Source organism: Colias croceus, chromosome 12 (assembly GCF_905220415.1).
Source record: "Colias croceus chromosome 12, ilColCroc2.1".
NCBI classification, from domain to species: domain Eukaryota; kingdom Metazoa; phylum Arthropoda; class Insecta; order Lepidoptera; family Pieridae; genus Colias; species Colias croceus.
In genome coordinates, this window is record NC_059548.1 from 4,726,823 (window position 1) to 4,745,747 (window position 18,925).

Sequence of the window (18,925 nt, forward strand, 5' to 3'; positions counted from 1 at the left end):
CAAAGTAAAGGTTTAATAGCAAAAGGGTTATGGAAAAAATGAGTATATACAAGTATGTACTCTGAAAAACATTGTTTTAGGATAGGTAGGTAATAAAATTAGTATTTTGAATATTTGGTAGATATTGTAATGATAATAATTCATAATTAATCTTTTATCGACTCTTCTATCTTCTATTAAGTATTTAGTTTAAATTGTGTTGTAGAAAATCTTAATCTAAGAAATGAAGTTTCAAATCTGAATCGTCAATTCAATCATGAAAATACATTTATAGACAACTAGCTGCTCTGCGCGATTTCACCCCCGTGGTTCCACTGCTGTTGGTGATAGCGTGATGATATATATAGCCTATAACCTTCCTCGATAAATGAGCTATTTAACACCGAAAGAATTATTAAAATCGGACCAGTAGTTCCAGAGATTATAAGCGCGTTCAAAACAAACAAACAAACTCTTCAGCTTTATAATATTAGTATACTTAGATCTATTGTAGCTCGATATTTTTGTTTTATTTTTCAGATGATAACAAGTTTCGCAATTCGTATTAGAACCAGATTTTAGAAATAATTATCTTAACATTTATCAATAACTACCTCTACATTCTTCTTCATCAATAGATATTTAGTTTCTGATACTTACGTACCTACATTGAGCACTGTGTGTCATCCTGTCGGCTAATTTGTCGTGGTATAAAATAATATTAGGATTCGTTGAATAATAACTATCTCGCTAAGAACTATCTCGAATGAACATTTTTAATTAAAAAAAATTCAAATCGGTTCATTCGTTTGGGAGATACGACACCACAGACAGACGATGAAGTTATAATTACATACCTACCTTATAATAGACTACAAATAATAATTAACCCTTCATAAAATAGCTAATTTATTTATATCAGAGATATAAAAACAAACCTAAAATACTTTTAGTACTTACCTCGTAGTTCTTAGACTTTGTTTTTGTCCAATTTTAATTCCAAATGCGAGAAATAGCTGATCGTGAGAGAATTTTATCCCGCTGCGATTTAAGTCGGTAAAGTAGTTTTCCTTCGTATGCATTTATATTTTAGTGAAAGAATATACTTGCATTTAATGTATTTACTCGACTATTTACTAAATATCTATTCACCCCTATTTTGCCAATAAATCAAATATTGAATAATTATTTCTTTAGGGGTAAATAGGTGATCAGTCTTCTGCGCCCAGCCTGCGACTGGGAATCGAACCCAGTACCACGCGCTACTACGCCCCGGCACTAAACCTTACACCAAGGCAGTCGAGGTAACAACTGATATGATATTTTGATTATTAGAAATAAAACAACAAAATATAAATCCAACATAATGCTTTATTTTACAAATATTACTACCGCCATTTATCGTTACGACACGATATATTACATTTAGAGACATTGCATTATATACAGAAAATTTAACATTCAAATACAATTATTACGTAAATATAAGGCACATTTATAACTTCCTAACTCAATATTATCCACTATGTATCTGTACACATCTTAATATTAATAAAGAGAAATTGTATCTTTGCTACAAGGCAAGTAAAAGTACCTTAGTAGTAATTTATTTATAAGAAATTGAATATCTTTGCGAAATATTTGCCTCTCTTTATATTGTAGAGTTGTAGCCAACAAAATTACATACATCTAAGACGTTATTAAGGAAACTATTACAAATTGTTTTCCGAATATATATTTCTGAATAAATAAATATACATGGCAATAATTACAATCAAGTACTTATACTGAATTAAATTTTTTAAATATTAAAATTTGACCAAGATAATGAATTTACATCAAATAAAATAGAAGTCTGTTAAAAATAATAACTTTGAAAGATGAAAAAGGCTTCTTTCCCACGCATTTTGCCTAAAAGCATTAGAAACCACAAAAATAGTTGAAGACTTTATAATTCAAACGATACAAAATTATTAATATCGAAGGCAATACAGAATCGCCTCCATAGTTCATAAGGACTATTACACAACTAGTTATAAGAAATGTTTATAATAAACAATCTTCCTAATCTCATAAATGCTTATTTATTTATATACATCAAAAAATATAAAGGAAGAGCTACACAATAGATCAATCACAAATTTTACACATCTAGAGTTTCATTAGTGAAAAAGCACAATTTTTCTATTACGTAAAAATGCGTAAGGTAAATAGTTATTGTTAATATATAAATACATAACTATTTAGAAGCCATAATATGCTAGTTTATTTAATAATAATGTACTGGCAGTATCGAGTATTTATGTACAATAACTATATTTGTATATCACAAACAGGAATGTTAAATGGAGATAATAATATGAATGTTAGAGAACATCAGTTATAGTATAATACAAAATTCGTCTTTCTATTTAGTAAAATAGAGATTCAAATAAATACAATTTTAATAAAATACGAAATAAATAAAAGTAAAATCTGATACAATTTAAAATAGCTCTTTTGATAAATATTATATTTTCAAACGTGGAATTTTAACAATAACTCTGATATTATAACAAAATCGAAAACAACACTTAATTTTCACCGTAACACTAAATATAATATTTTAACATCTATATTATATACAAAGGAAATACTCTTTACATAGAGCCTATAAGTTATTCAGTCAGTTAGACAGACTCATTTCAGTAACTATTAACATAATATTGAAGTAAATTCGTTTAAACAATAAAATAGATTTTAAAATACATAGTATGTTCATACTTTGAACAAAATAATGACAAGACAAACTACATAACTAACTAAACATTGAAGATATTACATCAAAAAATCACATATTATATCTGTAGTAGGACCTAATGCATATTTCGATAACATTTGTTATCCACTGATACTAACAATATGTAGTCAAGATATGTACATTTAATAATTTCCTATTAATTTCACATTAAGACCTATAGTTAATACTTCACAAGGAATACTATTAGGATATGGTAATTTACAATTTGATATGACTTGACATCGAGTCGGCATAAAATCGTTACAAAAAGAACATTTACACGTAGGAATTTCAATCATAACAACTAGTCTTAACAGTACGAAAATAGTAGTGAACAGAGAATCGATAATGCTAACATCGATTCATCTATAAACATTAGGCCTAGAGGGGTCGAAGATTGTTTCGGAACATCAAACGATATCTAGAAGCACGATGCGTTCAACAACAAGTGATATAGAACTAGGGGTACAGTCACAAGGAGAACTCACTCAGTCCATGTCTGTTATATGAACAGCAGTTCGTCGTAGGCCTCCGGCTACTCAGCCGTGAGCTCGGGGCTGAGCCGCTCCGGCTTGAAGTTCTCCATGTTCCACATCTGCCGGGACTCGCTCTCGTTGCACGTCTCCATCACGATCTTGTCCTTGTTGCGGTTTATTGACATGCACTTCTCGCTTGAGCCGTGCCGTAACAACTTCGTCTGTAAAGCGATTGAATGGGAGCTCATTTTTAGGGTACATAATATGTTGTGATCTATAATGAATATGATAACCAAATAATTTTGGCTGCATAATTTAAGAAACTAACTAAGATTTCATACGATCAATTAAGTATTGCAAGAACTGACTCAAATTCTCTATTATGTTTCAGAAGGTCTTGAAACGTGGTCCTCTTTTACATATTATATAATTTTCATCACCATATTCAATTGGACCCTATCCTTTAACTCAACTGCAATTACCTGATTCTTTACAATGCATGCATACATTTTAAAGTATTTGTAGAGATACTCTTAATCTTAAAGTACGATGTTTAATACAACCATGTTACCAAAATTCCCAGACCTCAAAGGGCATAGAATAAAAACCATTGCGAATTCCTTAAAAGTACGTTATTGTGGTTCACATAATTGAAAGGTTATTAACTTACATTGGGGTCATACAGCCATAATTGATTACCCTTGGCACCATGGCACGGATACAAAACAACGTCGTGGCCAGAGTAATCAAGACATGTTTCGTCTCGGCGAATTTCACCGTTCTTTGAATACATCCAATACTGAAAATGTCGACATACAAGTTATAATATTGTTTTAAAGTTAAGTGAAGATAAATGAAGCATCAAATCCAGTGAAAAAGAATAAAACATATATTTGAAATAAATTGTGAAAACAAAATTTATATCATAAAATCAATGGGCAAGATAATTCAATGCTTATCCCAAAACCATATACATAATAATACAATTAATTAACATCAAAATATAATATAATAGCTGCAAGCTTGAACGTTAAATTAAAAAATATATAAAATATTAATCATACATAACTATACATATAATACATAAATAACTATACAAAACAGAGATTAAGAAAAAGTTAATATGCATAGGTAATGAACTTAAACACTAATTTATTAATCGTATCGACAGTACCAAGGCATTGAAGATACATGATATTTATATATTTTATAATTTTATGTAAAATAAATATGTATTATTAATAAATAAAATACATTTGTTTTGTAGAAAGCTGTTTCGTTCGAAATACAAGGAGTTAGTAGAGCACACAAATCAAGGCACGAAATCATAACACAGTTAGTTTTGTTAATGTGACACAAAAAGGTGACTGGCCCAATTTCCAATTATAAGTCAATTTATGATTCTGAATTAGATCGACTATCTTGACTTATCAGCAATTCTCCCTCAATGACTGTCAAAAAGTCGATATTTTTCTTAATAAAAACGACTTATAAATTGAAAATTGGAACCAAGTTAGTCATGACATTGTAGGGCGTGCCAAACTTACCCAATATTCTATGATCACTAAACACCGACTACTTGATGAAGCGAAAGCTTATGTGGAAACGATGGCATTCAATAACAAACCTGGTTCCCATATTCTCCATGACAAGGCCATAGGGTTACTGGTTTTTTCATATCTTCAAAGCGAGCCGCTGAGTCGATGCACATCTCCGAAGACGGATTCGCGATCTAATGCCATCACAAGTTTTAAAAGGCGTGCCACAATAAAGCAAGCGTGCAGATGAAGTTATTTCTTGAGATACGACAATAGGAACTCATGAAAACTATAAATTTGGACAAAAAATACATCTCAAGAAATAACGGATAGTGAAAAAGTGGTTTTTCTAATGTTAAAAATACATGAACCACTTATTCTTCATATTTGAATAAGTTCAGAGGTGGAATGAGACGAGTAGGTACCCCACAAATTACGCACTCAACACAATACGTATGTATAGAGGTACCTGATTTCCACCACCTCCGTGGCATTTATGTAACATTACTATTTCTGGTTCTTCATCACTTTCCTGAAGCCCTGCACCGTCGAGGCAGTAAGGGCGATCGAGCGCTTCATTCCGAATCTAACGATTATCGTCATACAAAACCAAGTGGATCAATACGTGCATTATATGATAAACGGATAATAAAAGGGTAAACATTCAATTGTGCAAAATGCGAGTGCAAACGAAACGAAACAGCCAGACACAAAACAACAAATAAAAATCTTCAACATGGTACTGCCGAGGGCTCGTAAACAATAAAAGACCTGGTTTCCTCCTTGACGGTGACACGGATAAAGTCCGACTGGTTTATGGTGATCTGACTTGCGCGTCGGTGAATCCAAGCAAGTCTTTTGGAAGGCGACATTTCGAATCTGCACGAAAATTGGTACACAATTTTGAAAAAAAAAAGGTTTTTAATTATTTTGCACTCGTGAATATTTTTCATAAAATTAATCCTGTAATTTTTATTATTATATAAGATATCGCAAAGTTTACTGTAATTCTATTTAGACTAAATGACAACATCAAAACAACGTACCTCGCCATGTGCTACTGATTCGCCGGGAATGAAGAGCTCAGGATAAATATTCTTCAGGTACCATTCAAAAGATTTGCATCCAAGATTTTCTCGTAGCGCCACTCGACTGCTTATGTCACCGTAATCACCTTTGTCGTTACCGACGCGCTGATAATAATACTTTGCATAGTCGTCTAGCCATACCTTTAAGAGCAAAATTCAAATTTGTTTTCACAATATTTTTGAAATTATTAGTGTATAAAGTAAAGTAATTGAAAAAGTTCGTACCTCAGCCAATCGCACAGAATTTTTCTTCAGCACATTTACGCCTGTTCGCCATTTATACGGCGATCGTTTTCTAAATATATGGCCTACGTGAGAACAGGGAACGATTTCTAAAGTTCCACCGCACATCCAAGTTTTGAATGAAAGTTCTAGGTTCTCTCCTCCCCAAATATCGAAACCGCTATCATAGGTTCCGAGTCTTTCGAAGAATTCTTTGTCGATCGCAAACAGACCACCGGCCATAGTCGGCGACCAGACCGGCTCTGCCGTGTGTTTGTGTCTCGCACGTTCCCTCGCTGGTACTGGGTGCCAATTGAATTGGAGATTCCAGTCAAAACCACCAACATTGACAGACGACGAGTCTCTGTAGTGATACTCGAGTGTGTTGTCATCGATGACATCAATAACGGGACAGACGACTGTTGTCTTATTTCGTGCGATTCTATCCAACAAGGGTTCAAGCCAACCTATAAATACACATTATTATACTCATAAAGTATGTAATGAAGAGATAAAAATGAGATAAACGTGATAAAAACAATAGAAAATATAGTTTTATTTATTCCTGAAAGATTCCTGTGTTAAATCAACATCAATTACCTTCGGTACATTCACAGTGACTATCGAGATAAGTTAGGACGGGGGCCGTGACGTATCTTGCTCCAAGCAAACGGGCTCTTATAAGACCTTCGCGCCGGGTGGCACGAACGATACGCACTTTGGGAAGTGCGGACATGTAATCATCTAGCTGTTGCATTAAATGTGCTGAAAATAAATCATATTATTGGTTTTATTTGTATTGAGATCAAAACTAGGAATGATTGGAGCAATAAATAATCTCAAAGTCCTTAAAAAACACGCGTAAATAGAGACATTAAAATTACGTTTATGTATCATGTAAGCCACATATTTTACTTACGCATATCAGAAAAGTCATCTACAAGGACGATCTCTTTGATTAAATGCGGAGGCGATCTATCAATGACTGAATGGACGGTCCTCAAAAGAACTGACCACGCCTCATTGTGAAAACATATCACTACAGACGTCTGCGGTAAATCCTCTAAATATCGACCGGGCTGTTTACACCTAAAAATTACGATTTATTAATTTCAAAAAATATTTTTACAGTGTCAATACAGTATTAATAAATAATACCTTCTAGACGGATAAAATTACAGACAGAAAACAAAACAAGTCGATCGAAACGGAAACACATAATATCCATCCCACAAATCTATCTGGTCATTCTAAGTGAAGACATCCTATGAAATATAAACGTTTGTGCCGCACTATTTCTCATATTATATTACGAAATACCATCTACAACCCGTACCCTATTAAATTACCCACATATCAAAAGGATGCTTACCACTCGTCCCTCGGGTCGGGCAGCTTCCTCCTAATGGATATTAGGTCACTCACGTACTGATTGAATGCATTCTTTTTCCAACCTTCCGAAACGGCCGTTTTCGCCTCTTCGCTGATATTTTTGGGTAAAATTACCGGCTTCCCGAGCTCCCCAGGTGCATTGTCTGAACCTGGCGCGGCAATCACTCCGAGCCCTGCGAGATCAAATTCAATTATTGGTGGGTAATTCAATTTGGCCAAAACATGCCAATCGGAGTTTATATGTTTGAACCTTTTCTATTAGGTTAGCAATAAATAGCCATAGTAGACTTTAATTGTGTTTTGTTTATTAATTTACACACACAACAATAATAGGTAAAACAATAGGTACACTATAATAACTAAATATAGACTTTGTGTATATCAGCAAAGGAACAACACTTGAATAAAAAGTAAAATAGCAGACCTAAGTCCTTTTCAAAACTAATCATTCCACAGACGTGAATGTATAGACGGATTTGATAGGATATCCGATATAGCACTCCGTCGGACGCGCGGCACGGGCGCTAATACCAGCGATTAACAATATCCCTTCAACTCATGAGAACATAACCCATTAGTTCGCACTTCACGTTGAATTACTTTCGACGCTCATATCGTTTAACTGAATAGGTACTATAGTTTAGATTAGACTTAATGTTACGATGGAAGTGTTATGAGAGTTTATGGACGAGAAATTGAGTTGATTGCACATACATTTAAAGCAAACCCTGATATTGTCAGCGTGATGACATAGCCGATGATATTATGGTAAACGTCACAAATGAAAGTTTATGTCCAACGAATGCTCTGACTCCTATCATAATATATGCATTGGATAATAATCATAATAATACAACGAGCTTCCATAACTGAAACTAATTTGAAGATAAAGATAATTTGGTATCGACTTATTCATTAATTAGGAACGCTTACTAAAAAACTGAATAAGTTGGTTTGTGCAAAAGTGTCGATACTTGAAAGTGAAGAATTGAGTTGGTTAGTTTGTGAAATAACGTGGTATTTATTAGAACTTATTCTATTAATAATAATTAAACATGCAATTACATTTACCTTCGTTCCCTGCGATCCGACCAAGCCAATCGACTCTCGTCCTCGCTGTGATGGATAAATTAAAATTATCATGCAAATTCACTGGATATTTATTAAGCTAATATTTACATTATCATGATATTAGAACAAAAATAAACAAATAAAGTGGAAATCTAAACAATGTAAATACTTCGTTTAATTTATTAACGTTCAATCCAAATACTAGTTTCATTGAAATTTTTTAATAAAAATATTGACTAGTGAAGCACTCGAATACCATAATGCATGCAATTTGTGCAAACACGCAATTGTAATGGTAAATTGAAATGCGAAGTGCAAACATTTTATAATATAATAGAGAAAACCTCTTGACCGTAATTACCAACGCTTATTCTTCTAAATACACTTCGCGGAATAACGGAAGCTCGTATTCTCAGGAGTTTCTAAGGAGATGAAAACAATACTAAAGGCGGAACTCTAATGGAGCCATGATTTACAAGGGTCATAAAATCCCGACAGACGATGTAGCGTAACGAGAAAATGTTGCAAATAAATTTTATATTAATTACACATTTTATTACATAATCCTTCTTCATGCAGAATGATGAAACAATGGATAAGCAGACAACATTTTGCTTAAGATAATGTAATTTTATGGCAAAATCTCGTCACGTAATATTCAGTAGTCTTTTTGCAAGCATTAAATGCGACAATGTTGTGAAATAAACCCTTTTGTAATTTACGTAAAGGCGAGAATAATTGCTTGTTTACATCTAACATCCAAAGCGCATGCATTACACAAAAAGGTTTACTTACCGTCGGATAAGTTGTTTCCGTACGATTCACTTTTCCTCTTTGTCGCAGTCGGCTTTGCCATTTTCAATGGTTTCGCTTCTGCGTCCTCGTACTCAATGGGAGGAGCGCCGATAGCGTTCCTCGCGGCTCCATTAGTCGTTAACAACGCCACCATGAACCACAGTGCCGTCAGTATTAAAACGGCTTTTAGAATCAACGTCCGCCGCCGTAAGAAGAACATGCTGTACTTCATTTTTACTATGTCACACTATTTCTCTAATTATAAATTAGTTTTCCTTCCTTTGGGTAACTTTTATATTATAAAAGTTAATTCTCTAGTTCATTACTTCCTTAATTAGCTACAATTGGAAATACTTTTGTAGATTTTGAGCAAAACGTTAACTAAATAATCACATACAGGTGACTAGCATAATACAAGATATGTCCAATTGTTGGTGATACTCCGATATGATAAAAGATATGATGATGCTGGACGTCTCCTTTCTTTTTACATGACTTAAGTTACTTGGAAGAATTATTCTATAACATTGTACTAGTCTTGAAATAGATTAGACTTTTTCCGAGCTCTTCGATTCATCTCTGATCATTCCTTCGTCTGTATTTGTCCATTGTATGAAAAAGCTGAAATGTAAATAATAATAAACATTTAGCAGCTTATTTCAAATAATAACACTAGTCACTACCTATCAGGCATATAAATTAAATATTATACATAAAACAAAATAACTAAGAAAAACCACCAGCCAAATAGATCCGGCAAGTACTCATTCACATTAGAGTGGTTTCGTGTCGATTTTATTTATGTTAGAGAAAAGGAATTTAAGCAGACAAAAATAATACAACGAGAAAATCCCTCAGAGAGCAGATAATGAACCAATGAAGCTCGCTCGAATACCCATCCTACATGTTTGTATAGTCGCCGATCTTTCGTCAAATTCCCGCCTCCTAGCTGCATCAGGGGTAATTGGGTATCTGTGCTGGCTAATTTTGAACTGTAAATTCTAGATGTAGGGTCGGTATTCGCTGAGATGTGCATAAATTTCATAAGTGCTCTAAAATATGAAATTTCAGATACGATCTGATTGCACCGACACCGGCGATGCAATCTTACGCTCTTGGATACCGAAATTGAGCGAACGTAAATGTAAATTTCGTGCAATTTGCTACTCATCGTTATTAGGTATCGTTTTTGAACAAAGCGTATTTGGTTTTGTTTTTATAAGTAGCGGATGGTTTAACATTTAGTTGGTCGCTCATTCAACTTACCAAACTTCACTAGGATGCCCGCCAAAAACCTGAAACAAAAAAATGCAAAATAAGTAATCGAGTTTAGATACTAATCAAGAGAAGTGCTAAAATTAGCAATACAAATATAATATATTTGCGGACAATATGTTAAATTAATAAACTAGTCTAGTGTCATTATAAAAATTAACTTAAAATGAAAATATTTCCTACTTAAAGAATGTCCTAAAATATAATAATAATGAACCCTGTTTATACATAAGTATAAAAATGAATTTAAATAGCCACTAAAACAATCTCTTTTTATTTTTTATAATTATTATTCCAATAAAAGATTTCACAATGTCGATTTTTTAAAATAAACCCAATATTAATACTTTTGTAAATTTACATACTAATTAACGATTTAAATTTCGTGAAACACCTCATTGAAAACACCTTTTATATAATATAATCACATTGTATTTTTTATTAATTAAACTTGGCAACTTTTATTATTTTTATTGCCGAATAAAGTGTGTCGCAAAAAAAACAAAACACTCTCAAAGGCTTCATTTGCAAATCTACCGCAAAAGTTAATACGCAATGAAGTTTCACAAAACTTGGGTCCCTTGATATTATTATATTGTTGTGAAAATGCTGTTTTAATATTACAATCTATAGAAACGGCACTCAAATGAAAAAAAGGACTCAAAGATCGTAATAGCATATGAGTTTAGCAGAAAATGCTGGCTGAATGAAGGTTATATACGTGTGTTAATAGGGTAGCTATCAATTTGATTCCTTCCTTTCTTTTACTCGGTAGACAATTTGATTTTATCAAGTCTTCCTTTTCGACCCGCATTCAATTTCTTTGTTTCCTAATACACTTAGAACATGTTCTTTTAAATATCTCGACTCTGAATGACGCACTTCAATACCATTAGTGAAAATAGGACAATAAATTAGGCTATAATTATTATAATGGATAAAAGTAAATTAGTCCAATAAACGTTACCATTCGTCAGGGAACTTAATTATGATTTTAGAGGCAATTAAATCGTGAACCTTAAACTATACGGCCTAATGTCAGCGATTTATATGGTCGCCTGAAAAGGATGAACGTTTATTACGGAGATTTACGTTATTCTATTACTCGACTCGTTTCTGCAGCATAATTTACAAAGTCCATTCAATTGAAACTTTGAACATTTTTATATCATGTATATTGTATTTCGAACATGTTTACATTTACGCAACATGTTTGAGTTAGACAGATGTATAAAATTTGTTATTTACATATGCCAGATTATGAAAGCTAATTTTGATTGAAAATTATAACGGACCGTATTTTATCTATATTTAGAACTAGCTTCCGCCCGCGACTCCGTCCGCGCGGATGTCGGTCTTCGCGTGGATGGTTTATTTCTTCATTTTGAGTAACTCTGACAATGATATCTTATAAATATATATTGGACCCAAATACGGCTAGGCCTATAATAATACGCAACGTGTGTTCGCGGTTCTACAGAACAACGTCTATGGATAAAACTGAAAAGATTAATTTTTTTCTACGTATTTTATTTAAAAAGTATCCTATTATACGCCCAGGATAATAAGGTATAATTATACCAAGTTTCATCGAAATCGAACCGTTAGTTTTCACGTGATGCAGACAGACAGACAGACAGACAGACAGACAGACAGACAGACAGACAGACAAAAAATTTTTTAAACACATATTTGGGTTTGGTATCGATCCAGTAACACCCCCTGGTATTTATTTTTTCAATATTTTCAACTTATTTTCAATGTACAGAATTGACCCTTCTACAGATTTATTATAATATGTATAGTTACAAATACAATGAAATGAGATGACAGAGAGAATTATGAGTTTAATGAATAAACCAATTTACGGTGAAAACAATATTAATATGTTAATTATTATTATTATGCATACAATATATTTTATTCCAATAAGAACGACCGCTCGCCACACTGGACACGTCCGCTCGCATCAAAATTCATAAATTTTATGCGTCGCGCGGCTTTTTTTTTTTTTTTTTTTTGTGTGGTGTTTCTCAATGTTAGCCAGAAGGGCTTCTACATTTTAACGCGGACGCGGGGGTGAACTGAAGGTTCACCCTGGTAGCGACATGCACAAGGGCGTCCCCCCTTGACGGGGACCACGAACCTCGGCTTGAGCTGTCGCTTGAGTGGAGGAGGCCAGAAGGGCCCTAATCGGACGGGACGCGTCGCGCGGCACGGATCGCAGTCCTTATATAGGAGTCGTGGCAGGCGTGGCATCGTGCGGCTCTCGTGTGACGCAAACGGTTCAAGCCAAATCCGACTTTCGGAGCTACATGTTACGGCGCTGAATCCACTGCGGTATAGAACAACGTCTATGGATAAAACTGAAAATTTTAGTTTATTTTTTTTTCTACGTATTTTTCCAGGATAACAAGTATCCTATTTTACGCCCAGGATAATAAGGTATAATTATACCAAGTTTCATCGAAATCGAACCGTTAGTTTTCACGTGATGTCTTCACATACAGACAGACAGACAGACAGACAGACAGACAGACAGACAGACAAAAATTTTTTTAATCACATATTTGGGTTTGGTATCGATCCAGTAACACCCCCTGCTATTTATTTTTTCAATATTTTCAATGTACAGAATTGACCCTTCTACAGATTTATTATATGTATAGATATGAGTATACTAAATATGGATATCTATAAAATGTGTTTTGATTAATTTAATTCTATCAATCGTTAATATAATATTTAGGTACTACAAACAACTAATAAATACACGTAACACACTTTACAAATATCTAATCTAAGAAAGAGTCACATACCGAAGTTTTAAATAATAATCATCACGATCATTCTCCTGTCGTAAGGGACATAAACACAACAAACTATGTCAACAGAAATCCAATTGTCACAAGTCAATTATTAACACGAAACCTCAAGCATGTAGGTGCCTACACTCTTTATGCCTTCATAAAGTTTTCACACGTCGTAGTATGCAGGTCGCAAGGCTGCACGGCGGTCACTGGCCTCCTCGGCGCTACTAATGACATTTACTGGGAATTAATGCCGTACACGGTTGCTTTTAATCCATTTTATTTGTCTGATAATCCAATATTGTATTGACACTTCAAATGTTTTCGTGTCAGGGCGGCGTTGCCAATATGTCACGGGTGATGGGGTGGATATGTGACAAGTTGATGGGGTTTTTTGTTATCTATATATGTAACGGAAATAAATCGCCAAATGTTTTTTACAACTGGAGAACGGATCGACCAATTCGCTAATTGTTTAAAGTTTTTGTTAAAACACAAGGAATGTTCTTATGAAAACCACGAAATAGGGGCAATAGGACAGAAGAGCGTCTGCTGGGGCAGACAGTTGTTTATAAAGAATATTTTCTGTCGCACAGATATATACATTATCTAGAAATTAAAGACTTTTTAACGGATTTTAAACGCGATTTATTCATTCTATTATTTTCCCGACGTTTCGAATACTTTACAGCGAGAGACTGTCTCCCCGTGACCACGCTCACGCTCGCTGTAAAGTGTTCGAAACGTCGGGAAAATAATAGAATGAATAAATCGCGTTTAAAATCCGTTAAAAAGTCTTTAATTTCTAAATGTATAATACTCGCGTAAAATCAAACCCTAGAAAATACTATATAAATTATCTTTTTCGTATCTTTTGTGGAAAAATATTTAAGAAAATGTTTCTTATTCATTAATGTGTTAACTAGAATATTTTGCTTAATTGGATTACGTAATTGCCAATGCGTTTATAACATTAAAAAAAACGCTTTTAAAATTATATCAAATATATATAAAAAATATTACTTTAACTGTATTTCGCTAAATCTTTTCCAAGAGGCTTATTTTCCCAGAATAAAATACATAATAATTGTGATTCCGTTAATACTTATTTTCCCGGCCTTGTTTCTCTGATGATATCGCTTATGATTTTAATAAGAGTTAATGTTATTTTATATATAAAATTCTCGTGTCACAGTGTTAGTCTGCATACTCCTCCGAAACGGCTGACCGATTCCTCTGAAATTTGGTAAGCATATTGGGTAGGTCTGAGAATCGGCTAACATCTATTTTTCATACCCCTAAGTGATAAGAGTAAGGCAGAACAACGTTTGCCGGGACAGCTAGTAATATATAAAAGTCGGTGACTGACTGACTGACATAGTTAGGTATCTATCAATACACAACCACTGAACAGATCGGGCTGAAATTTGGCATGCAGCTTGATGTTAGGACGTAGGCATCCGCTAAGAAAGGATTTTGATCAACTCTACCCCCAAGAGGATAAAATAAGCGATGAAAGTTTGTATCATGAAAATTTATCTTTCCACGCAGGCGAAGCTGCGGGCAACAGCTAGTCAATTAGGTTTTATAATGTGGTTAATTTTCTGTATTAAATATTTTCAGATCCTTGTTTTCAGTTGAAATCGCCACAGAGGAGTCACTCAATCGGAATTGATTATATCTTTCAGGAAATGCAAATACGAGAATACAACGCATTTATTAATTTGGAAATACGTGTTTGTATGATAATTAATAAACTATGTTGTATTTAATATACTTATTGATATTATATTTTTGTTTTAATTATATTATCATATTCACATCTATTTTTAAACATATTTTTTTTTCTTTCTTTCTTATTTATTAAATACTAGCTTTCCAACCGAGGCTTCGCCCGCGCAGTCAAAGAAAAACCCGCATAGTTCCCGTTCCCGTGTGATTTCCGGGATAAAACCTATCCTATGTCCCGGGGTAAAAAGTAGCCTATGTCCTTTCTCGGGTATCAAAATATCTCTATTATACCAAATTTCATGCAAATTGGTTCAGTAGTTAAGGCGTGATTGAGTAACAGACAGACAGACAAAGTTACTTTCGCATTTATAATATTATAAGTATGGATTTAGTTCTTAAGTAAATACACCAATTATAATGTGGTAAAAAATTGTAAATGGACTTGTAAAAAGATTTTCCATACATGTTTTGTTCTTACTGATTTTCAATCAATTTCTTCTAGTACTTAGTAACAAAGCAGGAAACAATATTTCCTATTTCCGCCTATTTCTTATTATTTCCTGTTTTCCTTATTCCTTCTAGAACCTTTGGTTTTCATGTTCTTTCTTTCATTTATCATTAAATACCCGTATATACAATATACATAATATTCAACCCGCCGAATATACACAAATATTAATAGCAAAACATTTTTATTAGCAAACTAAAAAAATGTGTTTACACCGCTTTTAACTCAAAAATGACTGAACGAATTTTAATGATTTGTATTTTGCTGGATTCAATAACTTTAAACATTTGAAAACCTTACAAAAATGTCTATCGGCGGTGGCGGATTGAGTAGTTAATAATAAAAAAAACACTAATAAGATACACCGGAACCATCCACACCACTACTTACTATTGTCATCACTCCACGTGATTCCCACACTTATTGCGCACATGACAAGGCGCAATTTGCCATCTAACAACTAATTAATCGATTGATTTGTAATTAAACCTGACATGCACCGTTCGAGGCGGATGATCACGGCCGTTGATCGCCGCATTAGGACGCGCCTTGGGGAAAACTATTACGTGTATTTACGCGTTTTCAATTAACACGTGCAATTTGTTCTCTAATAAAATGGAATTTTTATTAAATTAGCAATGATTAAACGTGGAGTTTACTTTGATGGAGATGTTTCTTAGCAACCAAGCGACACTTTACCTAACTACGTAGTTAAACAACAAGTTTTAATTATAGTATCGGCCAACAATTTTCCACAGTCACTGAAAATTGTGAGATTCAATGTCAATAATAAACATCACATACACATTTGCGCAACAAATACTAATTTGTTCTAGATATATAGGTTATGATGAATAAATACTTATAAACCATTTGAAATATACTCATCACATGAACCGTCCCACAAATATTTTAAATATTAAATAGTAAACTTATCTAACGCATAGCATATAAAGCATGGAATTTCTATAATCACGTACGAAACGAGCAGGAAGCCTTAAAAATCCAACAAATACAAGTCTACAACATACTCCTGCGAAAACAATAAGGGAATTTCAACCAATAAGTTAATAACCCGTCCCAATCCTCGACCAATATGTTGTAAAATTTAATCACAATACGATGTAAACAGACATTGAAGTATGAGCTTAATAAGCTAGAAGATACTCAAATGGTTGTTTAATATTAAACCGCTTTGTTGGTAAGAAAATGTTTTCGTGTGGAAAATTCGTAGTTGGCGGCGGTTCCGTAAGCGCCATATCCTTTGAGCGTTTTACCGTTTAAACTTTGTTATTTCTTTGTAAATAATTAATTAGATAGAAACTTTTAACGCTGAATTTTATTAGTTTCCAAGGAAATACAGAGAGTAAAGAAGAAACTGTTGATCTCTTTAAATAATAATCTGCTTAAATATGTATTAATATTATTTTATCACAGAGGAAAAGCACAAATATTTCGAATACAGAAGTTCATAAGTCCCACAAGAAAATATAAAAATAATTCCGTCCGTTCGCACAGAATGAATAATATTCAAAATTACATCGAAACTTATAGATTCCCAAGTTTGCGTAGTGAAAATCTCGCCTCCATAATTCATATGATTGCAAAGCGAGCATGATTCCTGCGATCTCCCGCCAAAGAAATAGCGACGATGTATGGAAACTTATTCATAGTTATCTGATGCAATGAAACTCACGGTAGTTTTTCTCATCGATTTTACGTTCGAACCTTATAAATTATTCACCACTCAAACTGAGTAGGTTGGAGTAGGTACTATTTGTGAATCTTAATACACATTTCAGGTACCTCGTTAATCACTATTATAGGTAAATGCATGAGGAATGAGGATAAAAGTAATACAATACCTACCGCAGTTTTAAGAAGATTAACAATTACCTACAAATTTACATTGCAAAATGATAATCTCCATTTTATAAAGCTGTATTCAAAATAAAAAATATTACTTAAACTCATTATCCAGCATGATAACCGAATAACAAAGACACAATACCACTGAGCGCCCTTATTATCATCAATTGTATTAGGCGGTATACCTGACTATGCACAAAATCCCTACTCGAATCGCTAACGATACGTACAATACAATGTACATAAGAAATAAAGGAAAATTTACAGAGCAATGATGTGAGGGGATCTCTCGTTTAATGAGACCACAACTTAGCTGCAACGAATCGCTTTTACTCGCTTCTAGGTACGTCTCCTTAATTGTGCCTAGAACCACTAGAACACACAATTCTCTTTAATAAATCAAATACTAATACTATAAAGCTGAAGAGTCTGTTTGTTTTGTTTAACATTCAGGATCTAGATAGGTGTTAGATAGCCCATTTATGGAGGAATGCTATAGGTTATATTATATCATCACGCTAAAACTAATAGGATCGAAGCAATGCGGGTAAAACCACGGGGCACATCTAGTACGATATAAAACCTACTTAATTAATATTTGTATTGTTGTATCTTAATTGGTTTCTGATCTTGTTATTTATAGATCTCCTGCTAAGTTTCTCCAATACAGTTAATACCTAATAATAATTAATTATTAAGGACATAATTAACTATAATTTAGTGAAGTAGACAATAATTTCAGTAGTGCTTTATCAACAATGAAATCTAATTCAAACAATTTTTCTCTCTTCTTTCAAATCCTAAGTTCTAAACACGAACTAAAATTCGTCTTAGTTAGAGTATTATTCATCCTGTTTCAGTCGCCTATTATCACGTAATTATCTTACTCCTTTGCTTATTTATACAATCTTTTGAAAGTTTTCTTACATCACCGTGCCGTTTCGATGATAAACTTTTAATTTCCCTCAAGCACACGAGGCATGGTGATGCGGTTAATGCCTAATTAACCACAATCGCGAATTCAAAGTCAGCATAATTATGTATTCAAATCTCGAATGAATTAAACGTTTAATACCCAAATCTTCCATTAATTAGCTTCATCCATAACAATGAGATGATGCTATACTTAAAGAGTTTGGTTAAATATTACAAGTTGAATTTCCGAAATCTGCCAACTTCTGTTGCTCGGCATAATTGTGTAATACTTTGTAAGGCTTCTTCGGGTTGCTTTATTGTTGTACTTGTACTTCTAAAGTGAATATTAAAGTTCTTTAAACATGAATAAGATCGCTTAGAAGGTGTTACTGGCCATGTTAAAATGTCCTTCCGTTTCTAAATACGACTGAAGTCAATAATAAATTACTTTTAAAAAATAAGATAACACCATTCAGC

At 33.4% G+C, this 18,925-nt stretch overlaps 1 protein-coding gene across 5 annotated transcripts in view; it reads right to left on the bottom strand.

The window, feature by feature from the left end:
- Positions 1–1,330: 1,330 nt before the first annotated feature.
- The window catches only part of LOC123696481 (putative polypeptide N-acetylgalactosaminyltransferase 9), a 105,611-nt gene continuing 88,016 nt past the window's right edge, over positions 1,331–18,925 (bottom strand). For 3 of the 5 annotated variants that reach the window (XM_045642662.1, XM_045642661.1, XM_045642663.1), the window contains 11 exons: positions 10,607–10,635; positions 9,341–9,961; positions 8,546–8,590; positions 7,455–7,647; positions 7,002–7,171; positions 6,683–6,847; positions 6,086–6,549; positions 5,819–6,001; positions 5,544–5,651; positions 3,905–4,033; positions 1,331–3,455 (listed from right to left, as the gene is read on the bottom strand). In XM_045642662.1, the coding sequence (XP_045498618.1) occupies positions 3,294–3,455; positions 3,905–4,033; positions 5,544–5,651; positions 5,819–6,001; positions 6,086–6,549; positions 6,683–6,847; positions 7,002–7,171; positions 7,455–7,647; positions 8,546–8,590; positions 9,341–9,572 (1,851 nt within the window). In that variant the 5' untranslated portion in view covers positions 9,573–9,961; positions 10,607–10,635 and the 3' untranslated portion in view covers positions 1,331–3,293. Of the gene's footprint in view, positions 3,456–3,904; positions 4,034–4,861; positions 4,967–5,543; positions 5,652–5,818; positions 6,002–6,085; positions 6,550–6,682; positions 6,848–7,001; positions 7,172–7,454; positions 7,648–8,545; positions 8,591–9,340; positions 9,962–10,606; positions 10,636–18,925 lie in introns of all 5 variants that reach the window. The other 2 variants (XM_045642664.1, XM_045642665.1) reach the window with 2 other exon arrangements.